Source organism: Pteronotus mesoamericanus, unplaced genomic scaffold (genome assembly GCF_021234165.1).
Source record: "Pteronotus mesoamericanus isolate MK-2021 breed Mesoamerican mustached bat unplaced genomic scaffold, CSHL_Meso_final contig_46, whole genome shotgun sequence".
NCBI lineage: Eukaryota > Metazoa > Chordata > Mammalia > Chiroptera > Mormoopidae > Pteronotus > Pteronotus mesoamericanus.
The window spans coordinates 8,386,842-8,400,482 of record NW_026555170.1 but is presented as its reverse complement, the minus strand read 5'-3'; the positions used below and the strand labels follow the sequence as shown (position 1 = coordinate 8,400,482).

Here is a 13,641-nt window from a genome sequence, read left to right as displayed (position 1 = left end):
ATATTCCAAGTAATGAAAAGCAAGGACCCACCACCAAGACTATTCTATCTAGATAGGCTCCTATTTAAAATGGATGGTGAAATAAAGAGCTTCCCAGATGAAAAAAAAGGAATATATTTCTATCAAACCAGCATTCCAAGAGATGTTAATGGGACTGCTTTAAGAAGAAGAATAGAGAAAGGAACACGGGTACAAAGGAAAAAATGGCAATGAATAAGTACCTATCAATAAAAACCTTAAATATAAATGGATTAAATGCTCCAATCAAAAGACAGAGGGTAGCTGAATGAATAAGAAAGAATGACCTGCCTATCTCCTGTCTGCAAGAGGCCTACCTCAGAATAAAAGATTTACACAGGCTGAAATGAAGGGATAGAAAAAAAATATTCTATGCAAATAGAAGCTAAAGAAATGCTGGTGTAATAGTACTTCTATCTGACCACTACACTTCAAAACAGACCATAATGAAACAAAAAAGGTCACTACATAATACAAAAAGAGTCAGTCCAACAAGATGCTGTAACCCTCGTAAACATGTACACCCAATATAGGATCTCCTAAATACATAAAGAAAATCTTGGAGGACTTTGAGAAAGAGGTCAGCGGCAATACAGGCATTATAGGTGATATGACACTGCAGTGTCAACAACAGACAGATCTTCCAGACAAAAAATCAACAAGGATATAGCAGCATTAAATGACACACTATATTAAGTGAATTTAATTGATATTCACAGAACATCTCAGCCCAAAGAGAATAACATTCTTCTCAAATGCACATGGAATATTCCCAAAGCTGGACCACATGGCAGAACACAAAATAAGCCTTAAAAATTTCAGGAATATTGAAGTCATATCAAGGTTTTTCTCAGATCATAATGGCTTTAAAGTAAAAATCATCCTGAGGGGAAAAACTCAAAAACATTCAAAATACATGTAGACTAAATAACATGTTATTAAATAATGGATGGATTAACGATGAGATCAAGGGAGAAGTCAAAAAGTACCTGGAAACAAATGAAAATGAACACACAACAGTCCAAAACCTATGGGACACAGCAAAGGCAGTCCTGAGAGGGAACTTCATAGTATTACAGCTCTACTTAAAGAAGATAGAAAAATCTCAAACAACCTAACCTTAACACCGAAAAGAACTAGCAAAACAGCAACAAAACCCAGAGACAGTAGAAGGGAGAAAATAATCAAATCAGAGCAGAAATAAATGACATAGAGACTTAAACGATTAAACATATCAGTGAATCCAGGAGCTGGTTCTTTGAAAAGATAAAATTGACAAACCTGTGACCAGACTCATCAGAAAAAAAAGAGGACTCAAATAAATACGCTCAGAAATTAAAAAGGAGACGTAACAGCAGATACCACAGAAATGGAAAAAATTGTAAGAAGTTACTACAACTATATTGCCAAGAAACTAGACAGTCTGGGCAAAATGGATACATTTCTTGAAACATGCAATCTTCCAAAAATGAATCAGGGAGAAGCAGAAAACCCAAATAGACCAATAACAACTAGTGAAATCTAAGCAGTAATCAAAAAAGACCCTGGTCCAGATGGTTTCATAGGAGAATTTCACAGATCATTCAGAGCACTAATGCCTATCCTCAAACTATTCCAAAAACTTCAAGAAGAGGGAAGACTCCCAAACTCTTTTTATGAGGCCAGTATTATCCAAATTCCAAAAACAGGTAAACACACAAAAAAGAGAATTACAGATCAATATTGATGAACATAGATGCTAAAGTCCTCTACAAAATATTAGCATATCAGATCCATTAAAAGGATTATACAATATGATCAAGTGGGATTTATTCCAGGGATGCAAGATGGAACAATATCCGCAAAACAATAAAGGTGGTACAAAGTGAAAGGAAAAAAATCACATGATCATATCGATAGTTGCAGGAAAAGTGTTTAATAAAATGCAGCACCCATTTATGATTTTTTTTAAAGTCACCAAAGTGGGAATAGAGGGAGCATACTTAAACATTTTAAAGGCCATATATGAAAAACATACTGCCAACATCATACTTAATGGGCAAAAACTAAAAGCATTTTCCTTAAGATCAGGAACAAGACCCAGGTGTCTGCTTTCACCATTCATATTCAAAATAGTGTTGCATGTCCTAGCCACAGTGATCAACAAAAAGAAGAAATAAAAGGCATCCAAATTGGAAAAGAAAGTGAAACCGTCATTATTTATAGACGATATGATATTGGACATACAAAATCGTACAGGCTCCATCAAAAAACTACTACCTAAAAAATGAATTTGGCCAAGTAGTAGATACAAAGTCAATATTCAGAAATTGATGGCATTTTTATATGCCAGTAATGAACTCTCAGAAAGAAACAAAGTAAACAATCCCATTTACTATTGGGGGGAAAAAAAAAGGATACTTAGGAATAATTTTAACAAAGGAAGTAAAAGACCTGTACTTGGAAAACTGTAGGACACTGAAGAAAGAAATCAAGGAAGATACAAATCAGTGGAAGCATATACCATGTTCATGGATTGGAAGAATTAACATCATTAAAAATATCCCTACTACCCAAAGCAATCTATAGATTTAACGTAATTTCCATTAAGTTACCAATGGCATACATACATACATCTAAACAAATATTCTTCAAATTTATATGGAACCATAAAAGACCCCAAATAGCTTCAACAATCTTGAGAAAGTTGAACAAAGCTGGAGAGATCACAATACCTGATATCACACTCAACTACAAGGCCACTGTAATCAAAACCAGTCTGGTATTAGCATAATAACAGACACATAGATCAATGGAAAAGAAGAGAGAACCCATCAATAAACCTACATCTTTATGGTCAATTATTATTTGACAAAGAATGCAAGAGCATACAGTGGAGTAAAGACAGTCTTTTCAATAAATGGTGTTGGGAGAACTGCACTGATACATGCAAAAAAAAAAAAAATGAAATTAGACCACCATCTTATACTATACAGTAGAATAAACTCAAAATGGCCAAATGACAAGTGTAAGTCATAATACCATGAAAATCCTAGAGGAAAACATAGTAAGATTTTAGATACCTCACATAGCAATATTTTTGCCAGTCTGTCTCCTTGGGCAAGGGAGATAAAGGAAAAAATAAACAAATGGGACTACATCAAATTAAAAGCTTCTGCACAGCTAAAGAAACGATCATGAAAATGAAAAAGGAATTGACCATATGGGAGAACCTATTTGCCAATGATACACAGCACAAAGATTTAATCTCCAAAATGTATAACTAACTTATACAACTCAACACCAGGAAGACAAATAATCCAATTTAAAAATGGGCATTCCAGCCAAGATGGAAGCATAGGTAGATAATCTTCACTTCCTCTCACAACCAAAATGATAACTACCAATCTAAAAACAACCAGAACTGCTAGAAAATCAAACTGTATGGGAGTCTGACAACCAAGCAGATGAGGAAGAAACATTCATCCAGACTGGTAGTAGGGGCAGAGAGGACCCAAAGGAAGAAGCTGGTGGACCAGGGTATCACACATTCCTGTGCAGATAAGCCAGGAGTAACAACTGGGGGACAAGACAAGCCATGCAGCCCAGGATTCCAGTGTGTGGGGAACTAAAGCCTCAAAACCTCTGGCTGTAAAAACCTGTGGGTTTTCCAGCAGCCGGAGAAAATCCCAGTCTCTTGGGAGAGTCCATTGGAGAGGCCCACAGGATCCTAGAACTTAACACAAGCCCACCCACCCGGCAGTCAACACCTAAAAGAGCACAAGCCTCTTATGAGAAGTGAAGGAAGTGACGGAAAGTGGATCGAGAGCCAAGCAATCAAACAAGCACATCTCCCACATACAGTGACACAGTACAGTGAATGGGGAGCCCCACCCTGGTGAATACCTAAAGCTCTGCCCATTACAACGTAACAGGTGCACTGAAACAAAGAAATATGGCTCAAATGAAAGAACAGATCAAAACTCCAGAAAAGGAACTAAGCCACAAGGAGATAGCCAGCCTATCAGATGCAGAGTTCAAAACACTGATAATCAGGATGCTTACAGAAATGACTGAGTGTGGTCGCAAAATGAAGGAAGAAATGAAGGCTATATGAAGTGAAATAAAACATACAAGGAAGCAACAATGAAGGGAAGAAAACTGGAACTCTGAGCAATGATTTGGTACAAAAGGAGGAAATATACATCCAACCAGAACAGAATGAAGAAACAAGATTTTTAAAAAATGAAGAGAAGCCAAAGAACCTCTGGGACAACTTGAAACGTTCCAACATCCAAATAATAGGGGTGCTAGAAGGAGAAGAGGAAGAGCAAGAAATTGAAAACGTATTTGAAAAATGAAGGAAAACTTCTCCAGTCTGGCAAAGAAACTAGACATGCAAGCCCAGGACATTCAGAAAGTCCCAAAGAAGTTGGATCCAAGAAGAAACACACTAAGACACATCATAATGACATTACCCAAGATTAAAGATAAGGAGAGAACATTAAAAGCATCAAGAGAAAAGAAGACAGTTACCTACAAAGGCGTTCCCATAAGACCATCAGCTGATTTCTCAAAAGAAACCTTACAGGCAGAAGGGGCTGGAAAGAACTATTCAAAGTCATAAAAGACAAGGACTTACACCCAAGAATACTCTATCCAGCAAAGCTATCATTTAGAATGGGAGGGCAGATAAAGTGCTTCCCAGATAAGATCAAGTTAAAGGAGTTCATCATCACCAAGCTCTTTTTATATGAAATGTTAAAGGGACTTATCTAAGATAAAGAAGATACAAAATCTATGAACAGTTAAATGACAACAAACTCACAACTATCAACAACGGAAGCTAAAAAAAACTAAGCAAACAACTAGAATAGGAACAGAATCACAGAAATGGAGATCACACGGAAGGTTATCAGTGGCCAGGGAGGGGGTGGAATGGGGGAAAGGTACAGGGAATAAGAAGCATAATTGGTAGGGACAAAATAGGCAGGAGGAGGTTAAGGATAGTATAGGAAATGGAAAAATCAAAGAACTTATATGTATGATCTGTGGATATAAACTAAGGGGGAATATGTAGAAAAGAAGGGGTGCAGGATGAAGGGAAATAAAGGGAAGGAAAAATGGGACAACTGTAATAGCATACTCAATAAAATATACTTAAAAGATAAAAGTGTGCAAAGGACCTGAATAGACACTTCTCCAGGGAGGACATACAGATTGCCTATAGACATATGAATAGATGCTCAGTTTCACAAGCCGTCAGAGAGATGTAAATTAAAACCACAGTGAGACCTTACACCTGCCAAAATGGCTATCATTAACAAATTAGCAAACAACAAATGCTGGCGAGGATGTGGAGAAAAGGGGAGCCTTGTGCACTGTTGTTGGGAATGCAGACTGATGCAGTCACTGTGGAAAACAGTGTGGAGTTTCCTCAAAAAACTAAAAATGCAACTGCCTTTTGACACAGCAATTCCACTGCCAGGAATATACCCGAAGAATACTGAAACAATGCAAAAAAACATGCATCCGCACGTTCGTAACAGCACTGTGTACAATAGCTGAGATTTGGAAACAGCCTAAGTGCCTGTCAGTAGATGAGTGAATTAAAAAACTGGTACATTTACACAATGGAATACTATGCAACAGAAAGAAGGAAGGAACTCCTACCTTTTGCGACATGGATGGTAATGGAGACTATTATGCTAAGTGAAATAAGCCAGTTGGCAAAAGGCAAAGACCGTATGATCTCACTTTTAAGAGGAATCGAATGAACAAAATAAGCTAACAAGGAAAATAGAACCAGAGGCATACAATCATGGACCAGACTGACAGCTATAAGAGAGGAGTGGAGAGGTGGGGGCTGTTTGAAAGAAGGTGAAGGGATCAGTCAAAGAACATATATGTAGGACCCATGGACATGGACAACAGTGAAGGAACAACTGATTACGGAAGTGGGGGGTGGGCTGGGTGGTAGATCTATTTCATACTGTGCTGTGTATCCATTTATAAGTAACTTACTAGAGACTTAATAAACAGTCAAAGCTTAGTGATATGTGTGTTTACTTTCATGCTGTCTCTCAATGTAAAAGTGCTGGATATCTAATAAAAGGCTTAGAGATAATTTCTGTGTATCATATTCAGATAGCTGTTAGGTTCTGGCAAAGTCAGTTCCCTTTAGACTTTCACATCAAGTTTTACCATAGGTTTTTGAAATTTATATTCATCTACAGATGAAAAATTGATTTTTTCCAAGGGTTCATTAAATATTTAGGAATAGCAACTTATAACCTAGTCTATCTTCTGATAAATGATGTCTACCCTTGAAGGACCTAAATTAAGGAGAAAAACAAAGTTTTGTATTGCCTCAGAATTGAAATTTAGTAATGCAATCGGGTGTCCTGATAAAATAACAAACATATAACTATAGATTTTAAATCAATTCCAGAGTGTTCATTGGGAAACAAAGTCAGGAGTTAATATGAATTTCTTGTAAATAGAAAATCTACATTCACCTTCTTTGTCTTTTTCAGGTTTATCTTTTTCTAACATGAATTAAGTAACCTATGAGTATATGTTATAGAAAAAACAAAAATACAAATGTATTAACATTTTTATTTTAAACAAAAATAATAATTTGCTGTTATGTCTGTCTTTTTTCCATCTTTACAACTATTGGGAATAGACTTAAGGACTTTTTCCTGAAGGACTTTTGGTTTCTTTTTAAATGATTCTGTTTCATAGATTTATATAATGTACAGGATGTGACAAAAATAGGTTTACAGTTCACATGGAAAGTAATACAATAATTAATAAATAACAATGCAAGAATAAACTGTATCACATAGAACTGTAAACCTACTTTTGCCCCAGCCTGTGAATGGCACATGACATCAGAACTTTGCTATCAGTATATCTTTGACATTTTAATAACATAGCTCATAGTACAATATTAACCTATAGTAATTTCTAATCTTTAACAAAAAAGGAAATAGGTCTTTAAAGTTATGTATCTAATTAACTCAGAAAATATGGCTAAACAACAAAACAAAAGGTTTAAGGTCTCATTTTAGAGAGTTTTGATGATACCAGTTGGTACAACGGTTGTCAAAAAGTAACCTTATAATACATAGTAAGAAGTTGGCTTTGATACATAGGGCATATTTAAGAATTTCTTAAATAAAAATTCTTAGATTATTAGAATATTCTCTACACTGAAATTTGTTCTCATCTGCATCAGAAAGCCAATAATGTATTTATAAAACAAGCTTATTTGCATTTTAAAATAGAATTATCTGTATTTTGTTCAGGGACAGTTGTGAAACAGTCACTTTAAGTGAGAAATAGGAATTTGCCAGTTTTCACATTTAGCTGTAATTTCAAACATACCTTGCAGCCCTGGCTGGTGTGGCTCAGTGGATTGAGCACCAGCCTGTGAACCAAAAGATTGCTGGTTCAATATCCAGTCAGGGCACATGCCTGTGTTTCAGGACAGGTCCCCAGTTGTGGGCATGCAAGAGGAAACCATGCATTGGTGTTTCTCTCCCTCCCTTCCCCTCTCTCTAAAAAAAAAAGTAAGTAAATGAAATTTTTTAAAAAATACCTTGCATATTGTACTGCCAACAAAATTATTTTTTCAGAATCCTATATTGTCAGTTAAGCTAAAAGACTTTCCTTTGAGTAACTCTCATTTGCTTCATTAAGCTTCCTGTGATCCCTGTCCATCCTTCCCAGTTCTGTGTATAATCTCTCCTTTTCCTAACTTTAGCAGTACTTTTGTTTTCATCTTTAATGAAACATAGTACTTCCTACCCTCATTTTATAGTTATATGTATATATTTGTGTTCTGTATTTAGTATCTTCTATAAGGGAGGATTAAATATAATAAAATATTTTTATTTTTATTAAACAAAGTGTCATCTTAAATAAGTTTGAATTAATGAATGATTGAGCATGGTAGTTTAAAGCTCACCTTCTGGAGCCTGGACTGCATATGTTTCAGCCTAACAGCCATGCAGTCGCTGTTATCTTGAGCAATGAAAATCTCTGTTCCTGTTTCCTCACCTAGAAAATAACAATAGTAACTGGACCTCGTGAGGTGCTTATGAAAACTATGTATACAGCTTTTAGGCCATTTACTGACAGGTATTACATCTTCAGTAAATATTTGTTGTTATTATTTTTATTGCTACTAATGATACAAAAAGTGACAGTAGGTGAACCCTCCCTAACACATCCTGCCATTAGTAAAAAGCAGACATCACCCCATCTTCATTTCATTGCAATGATGTTGCTCAAAGAAACACAAAAGTGAGTGTTTCTCTAAGGCGCTTTTTACTCATTCCTAACGTATTTAAAATACACACTGACAAAGCCATTTATGCTGTAGGTGAATATCATTTGCTATTGATAATTTATCAGAAATTAGGATAAATATCTTCGAAAGGTTAATTTGGGTCAATGAGAGAAATGGACCAGTTTTTCAAAGATGTACATATAAGAGAGATAGCAATATCTTGTCTTATGTCTTATAGACGATTACAGTGCCACCTGTGAACTAGCTTGGCAGCCAAAACAAACACACCAAAAAAAGAATCCTCTCTAGATCCAAATTACAAAAAAATACACCTGGTGGAGGAATAAACTCACTGAGGATCAGGGGCTATAGTCATAAAATTGCAAACTGTAGAAACTTCTACGGTACAGAGAACCTCGTTTCTTTAAATAAATTACCAGGGGATTGGTGGGGAGGAAGAATAGATTGAAAGAGACTTAAGGTATATCAACTAGCTACAACATGTAGACTTAGATCTCGACTCAAACAAAAGCAAACAAAAACAGACATTTGAGACAATTGAAAATTTAAACACTAAGTGGGTATTGTTTAGTGGTTTTTAAAACATGATAATGAATTGTTTAAAACATCATTAACTTTAGGGATACACAGTGTAATTATATTTTTTCTAGGGTTTGCTTCAAAATAACATAGGGAATGTTGAGATAGTAAAGAGGACTATAGGTCAAATTAGATTTATCCATCCAGTCAAGATGAATGACAGTCTTATGCTAGACAGTGGAGAGTTGGGGTGTCATAATACTATTATGTCTACTTTTGTATCTGCTTGAAACTTGCCATGACAAAAACATATCTAATGCTTATAAATTTTTTCCAGACTGTGTTTTCTAAACCTATTTGTCTGTCTTTATTGTGTTTTTGTACTTTATGTAATTTTATTTAAAATGATCATAGTATTTAATAACATAAGGTTAACGCACACATATACACTGAGGTGTCTTTTCAGTGTCCATTCTTAATCTTGCAACCAGCAGCAACACATAGTTGAGCCATTCGCTTGTTGGGCATTTTTCAAGGATGAGGTATATAAATTCTGGCTGTGAGAGATTAAAGATTCCCAGTGTGTAGATCAGAGCTTGATGTGGCTTTTTTTAACCCCATACTCTAGTTAACTGGCATTCTTTTTTCTCTGACTCAACAGGAAACCTCTGTGCTATCCTCAAAGAGCTGGTTGCCGACTTGACTGCCCCTGATATCCAGGTGGCAGCATCCACATTCTTACTCCCACCGCTCTGTCATCAGGATGATCTTTTGTTATTAAGTCCTTTGCTTCAAGAGACTGACCATAGATTTATTGAAGAACAGGTATGGTTATTTCTCAGTAACTCTTGGGTTGATTCTGTTTGTGGACAGTGTTTTTAAAACCTCATATATATATATTTTTTCCTTTTAGCTCCTATTTAGTAATGGTATTGCTTGTGGAAGTCTGGAGTATGACCCTTATTCTGTCTATGAGAATGAGGTAGAAGGAAATTCGGTGCCTAAGCCCCTACCTCCAACACTTTCAGTTATTAGCTCTGCAGTCAAACTCTTTGGAGTCGTATTTGCTCATGTGGGTGAAGATCAGAGGTAAGCCATCTTCAGTAGTTCACTTACCCTGAAATAAATAATTCACTTACCTTGAAATGTAATATTTCCAGACTGGTCATTGGTGCAGTGAATGTGTAATAGAGAACTGGTGGCTAAGAAGAATGTCAGAAGTTCTCATTAATATAATCTTACAGATGACAGATGAAGGTGAGGTAATAATGGCTCTTGTTTACTTATTTACCTGGCTAATATTTAATAAGAAGTAATTAAGTTAATTAATAAATTAAGTGACTGAATTAAATTAAAAGCTGATAGACATTATTGTGGATACAATACCCACAATTAGTTTATTATCTAGCTGAAAAAACAGCTGAAAACTCAGTGACACAAAAACACTGATTTTTCTTCCTAAAAGCCTGAAGTGACATCTGAAAATGAGTTGCTATTCACTTGACCCAGAAAACCCCACAGAATCATGCAAATCAAGAAGTTCAAATCTTTGTGTTCACTCTGAGAACACTTGTGAAATTGCCCAGATCATCAGCAGTATGCATACCTCATGGTGGTTTTGATCTGCATTTCTCTGATGGCTAGTGATGACGACCATCCTTTCAAATGCCTCTGGGCCCTCTGTATCTCCTCCTTGGAAAAGCGTCTGCCCAGGTCCTTTGCCCATTTTTTGATTGGATCGTTTGTCTTCTTGGAGTGGAGTCGAGTGAGTTCTTTATATATTTTGGAGATCAAACCTCTATCTGATGTATCATTAGCAAATATATTTTCCCATACGGTTGGCTCCCTTTTCATTTTGCTGATGTTTTCTTTAGCCGTGCAGAAGTTTCTTATTTTGATGAGGTCCCACTTGTTTATTCTTTCCTTTATGTCCCTTGCTTTAGGAGACATATCAGTGAAAAAAATTGCTGCGTGGGATATCTGAGTTTCCTGCCAATGTTCTCCTCTTACAATGTTCTCCTGTTGCGACTTACATTTAAGTCTTTTACCCACCTTGAGTTTATTTTTGTGTATGGTGTCAGCTGATGATCCAATTTCAATTTTTTGCATGTAGCCATCCAGCTCTCCCAACACCATTTGTTGAAGAGGCTATTATTGCTCCATTTTATGCTTCTGCCCCCTTTGTCAAATATTAGATGCCCATATAGTCCTGGGCTTATTTTTGGGCTTTCTATTCTGTTCCACTGGTCTATGGGTCTGTTCTTGTGCCAGTACCAGATTGTTTTGAGTATAGTGGCTTTGTAGTAGAGTTTGATGTCTGGTATTGTGATCCCTCCTACTTTGTTTTTCTTTTTCAAAATTGCTGAGGCTATTTGGAGTCATTTACGGTTCCATATAAGTTTTTGAAATGTCTGTTCTATTTCTGTGAAATGCGTCATTGGTATCTTAATAGGGATTGCATTGAATCTATAAATTGCTTTGGGTAGTATGGACATTTTGATGATATTAATTCTTCCAGTCGATGAGCACGGTATATGCTTCCATTTATTTGTGTTTTCCTTAATTTCTTTCTTCAATGTTGTATAGTTTTCTGCATACAGGTCTTTTACCTCCTTGGTTAAATTTATTCCTAGGTACTTTATTTTTCTTCTTGCTATATCGAATGGTACTTTTTTTCTGAATTCTTCTTCTATTTCATTGCTGGTATACAAAAATGCCTTTGATTTTTGAATATTGACTTTGTATCCTGCTGTTTTGCCAAATTCACTTATTAGGTTGAGGAGTTTTTTGGTAGAGTCTGCAGGGTTTTCTATGTACACTATCGTGTCATCTGCAAACAATGATAGCTTTACTTCCTCCTTTCCTATTTGGATGCCTTTTATTTCTTTTTCTTGTCTGACTGCTGGGTCTGGGACTTCCAATACGATGTTGAAAAGAAGTGGTGAAAGCGGACATCCTTGTCATGTTCCCAATCTTAGTGGGAAAGCTTTTAGTTTTTGCCCGTTGATTATGATGTTGGCTGTAGGCTTTTCATATATGGCCTTTATTATGTTGAGAAATGCCCCATTTATTCCCATTTTGCTGAGTGTTTTGATCATAAGTGGGTGCTGTACCTTATCGAATGCTTTTTCTGCTTCTATCGAGATGATCATGTGGTTTTTGTCTTTTCTTTTATTTACGTGATGTATCATGTTTACTGATTTGCATATATTGAACCATCCCTGCATGCCTGGGATGAATCCCACTTGATCGTGGTGGATAATCTTTTGAATGTATTGCTGGATGCGGTTTGCCAATATTTTGTTGAGGATTTTAGCATCTATGTTCATCAGCGAAATTGGCCTGTAGTTTTCTTTCTTTGTAGGGTCTTTATCTGGTTTTGAGAGTAGGGTGATGCTGGCCTCATAAAAAGAGTCTGGGAGTCTTCCCTCCTCTTGGATTTTTTGGAATAGTCTGAGAAGGACAGGGGTTAGCTCTTCTTTAAATTTTTGTAAAATTCTTCTGTGAAACCGTCCGGCCCTGGGCTTTTGTGTGCCAGGAGTTTCTTGATTACTGCTTCCATTACCCCAGCTGTTACTGGTCTGTTCAAGCTTTCTGTTTCTCCCTCCTTCAGTGTTGGAAGATTATACTTTTCTAAAAAGTTGTCCATTTCATCAAGGCTTTCAAATTTCTCGGCATATAATTGCTCATAGTAATTTCTGACAATCCTTTGTATTTCTGTGGTATCAGTTGTTATTTCTCCTTTTTCGTTTCTGATATTATTAATTTGGGTCCTCACCCTTTTTTTTTGATGAGTCTGCTTAAAGGCTTGTCAATTTTATTTATCTTTTCAAAGAACCAGCTTCTCGATTGGTTGATCCTTTAAATTGTTCTTTTTGTCTCTGTGTCATTCAGTTCTCCTCTAATCTTGACTATTTCCTTCCTTCTACTTGCTCTGGGATTTATTTGTGGTTGTTTCTCCAGTTCTTGAAGTTGTAGTGTTAGGTCTTTTATTTGAAATGTTTCTGTCTTTTTTAGGTAAGCCTGTATTGCTATGAACTTCCCTCTCAGGACCGCCTTTGCTGTGTCCCATAGGTTTTGGACTGTTGTCTGTTCATTTTCATGTGTTTCCAGAAGTTTTTTGATTTCTTCTCTTATCTCATTATTGACCCATTCATTGTTTAATAGTGTACTGTTCAGTCTCCATGAGTTTGCAAGTTTTTGAAGTTTCTCTTTGAGATTGATTTCCGGTTTGAAGCCCTTGTGGTCCGAGAAAAAGTTTGGTATCATTTCAGTTTTCCTGAATTTGCTGAGGTTTGCTTTGTGTCCTATCATGTGGTCTATCTTTGAAAAATGCCATGAGCATTTGAAAAGAATGTGTATTTTTCTTCTTTGGGATGTAAGGTTCTATATATGTCAGTTAAGTCTATTAGATTCAGTGTGTCATTCAGCTGCACAATATCTTTATTAATGTTTTGTTTGGAAGAACTGTCCATTTTTGACAGTGGGGTGTTGAAATCCCCTGCTATCAGTGTGTTGCTGTCTATATCTTTTTTGAAGTCGTCCAACAATTTCCTTATATACTTGGGGGCGCCTATATTGGGAGCATATAAGTTTACAATGTTTATGTCTTCTTGATAGATTCTTCCTTTAAGTATTATAAAGTGCCCCTCTGGGTCTCTTTATGGCCTTTGTTTTGAAATCTACTTTGATACAAGTATGGCAACCCCGGCCTTTTTCTCTTGCCCATTTGCTTGGAATATTTTTTTCCATCCCTTTACTTTCAATCTGTGCAGGTCTCTTGCTCTGAGGTGGGTCTCTTGTAG

The 13,641-nt window shown here is 36.2% G+C and overlaps 1 protein-coding gene across 3 annotated transcripts in view; it reads left to right on the top strand.

Annotated features, from left to right (window-relative positions):
• The window catches only part of HEATR5A (HEAT repeat containing 5A), a 111,806-nt gene that overhangs the window by 52,052 nt on the left and 46,113 nt on the right, over positions 1 to 13,641 (top strand). For all 3 annotated transcript variants that reach the window (XM_054577916.1, XM_054577915.1, XM_054577914.1), the window contains exons 15-16: positions 9,498 to 9,661; positions 9,750 to 9,925. In XM_054577916.1, coding sequence (XP_054433891.1) covers positions 9,498 to 9,661; positions 9,750 to 9,925 — 340 coding nt within the window. The remainder of the gene's footprint in view (positions 1 to 9,497; positions 9,662 to 9,749; positions 9,926 to 13,641) is intronic.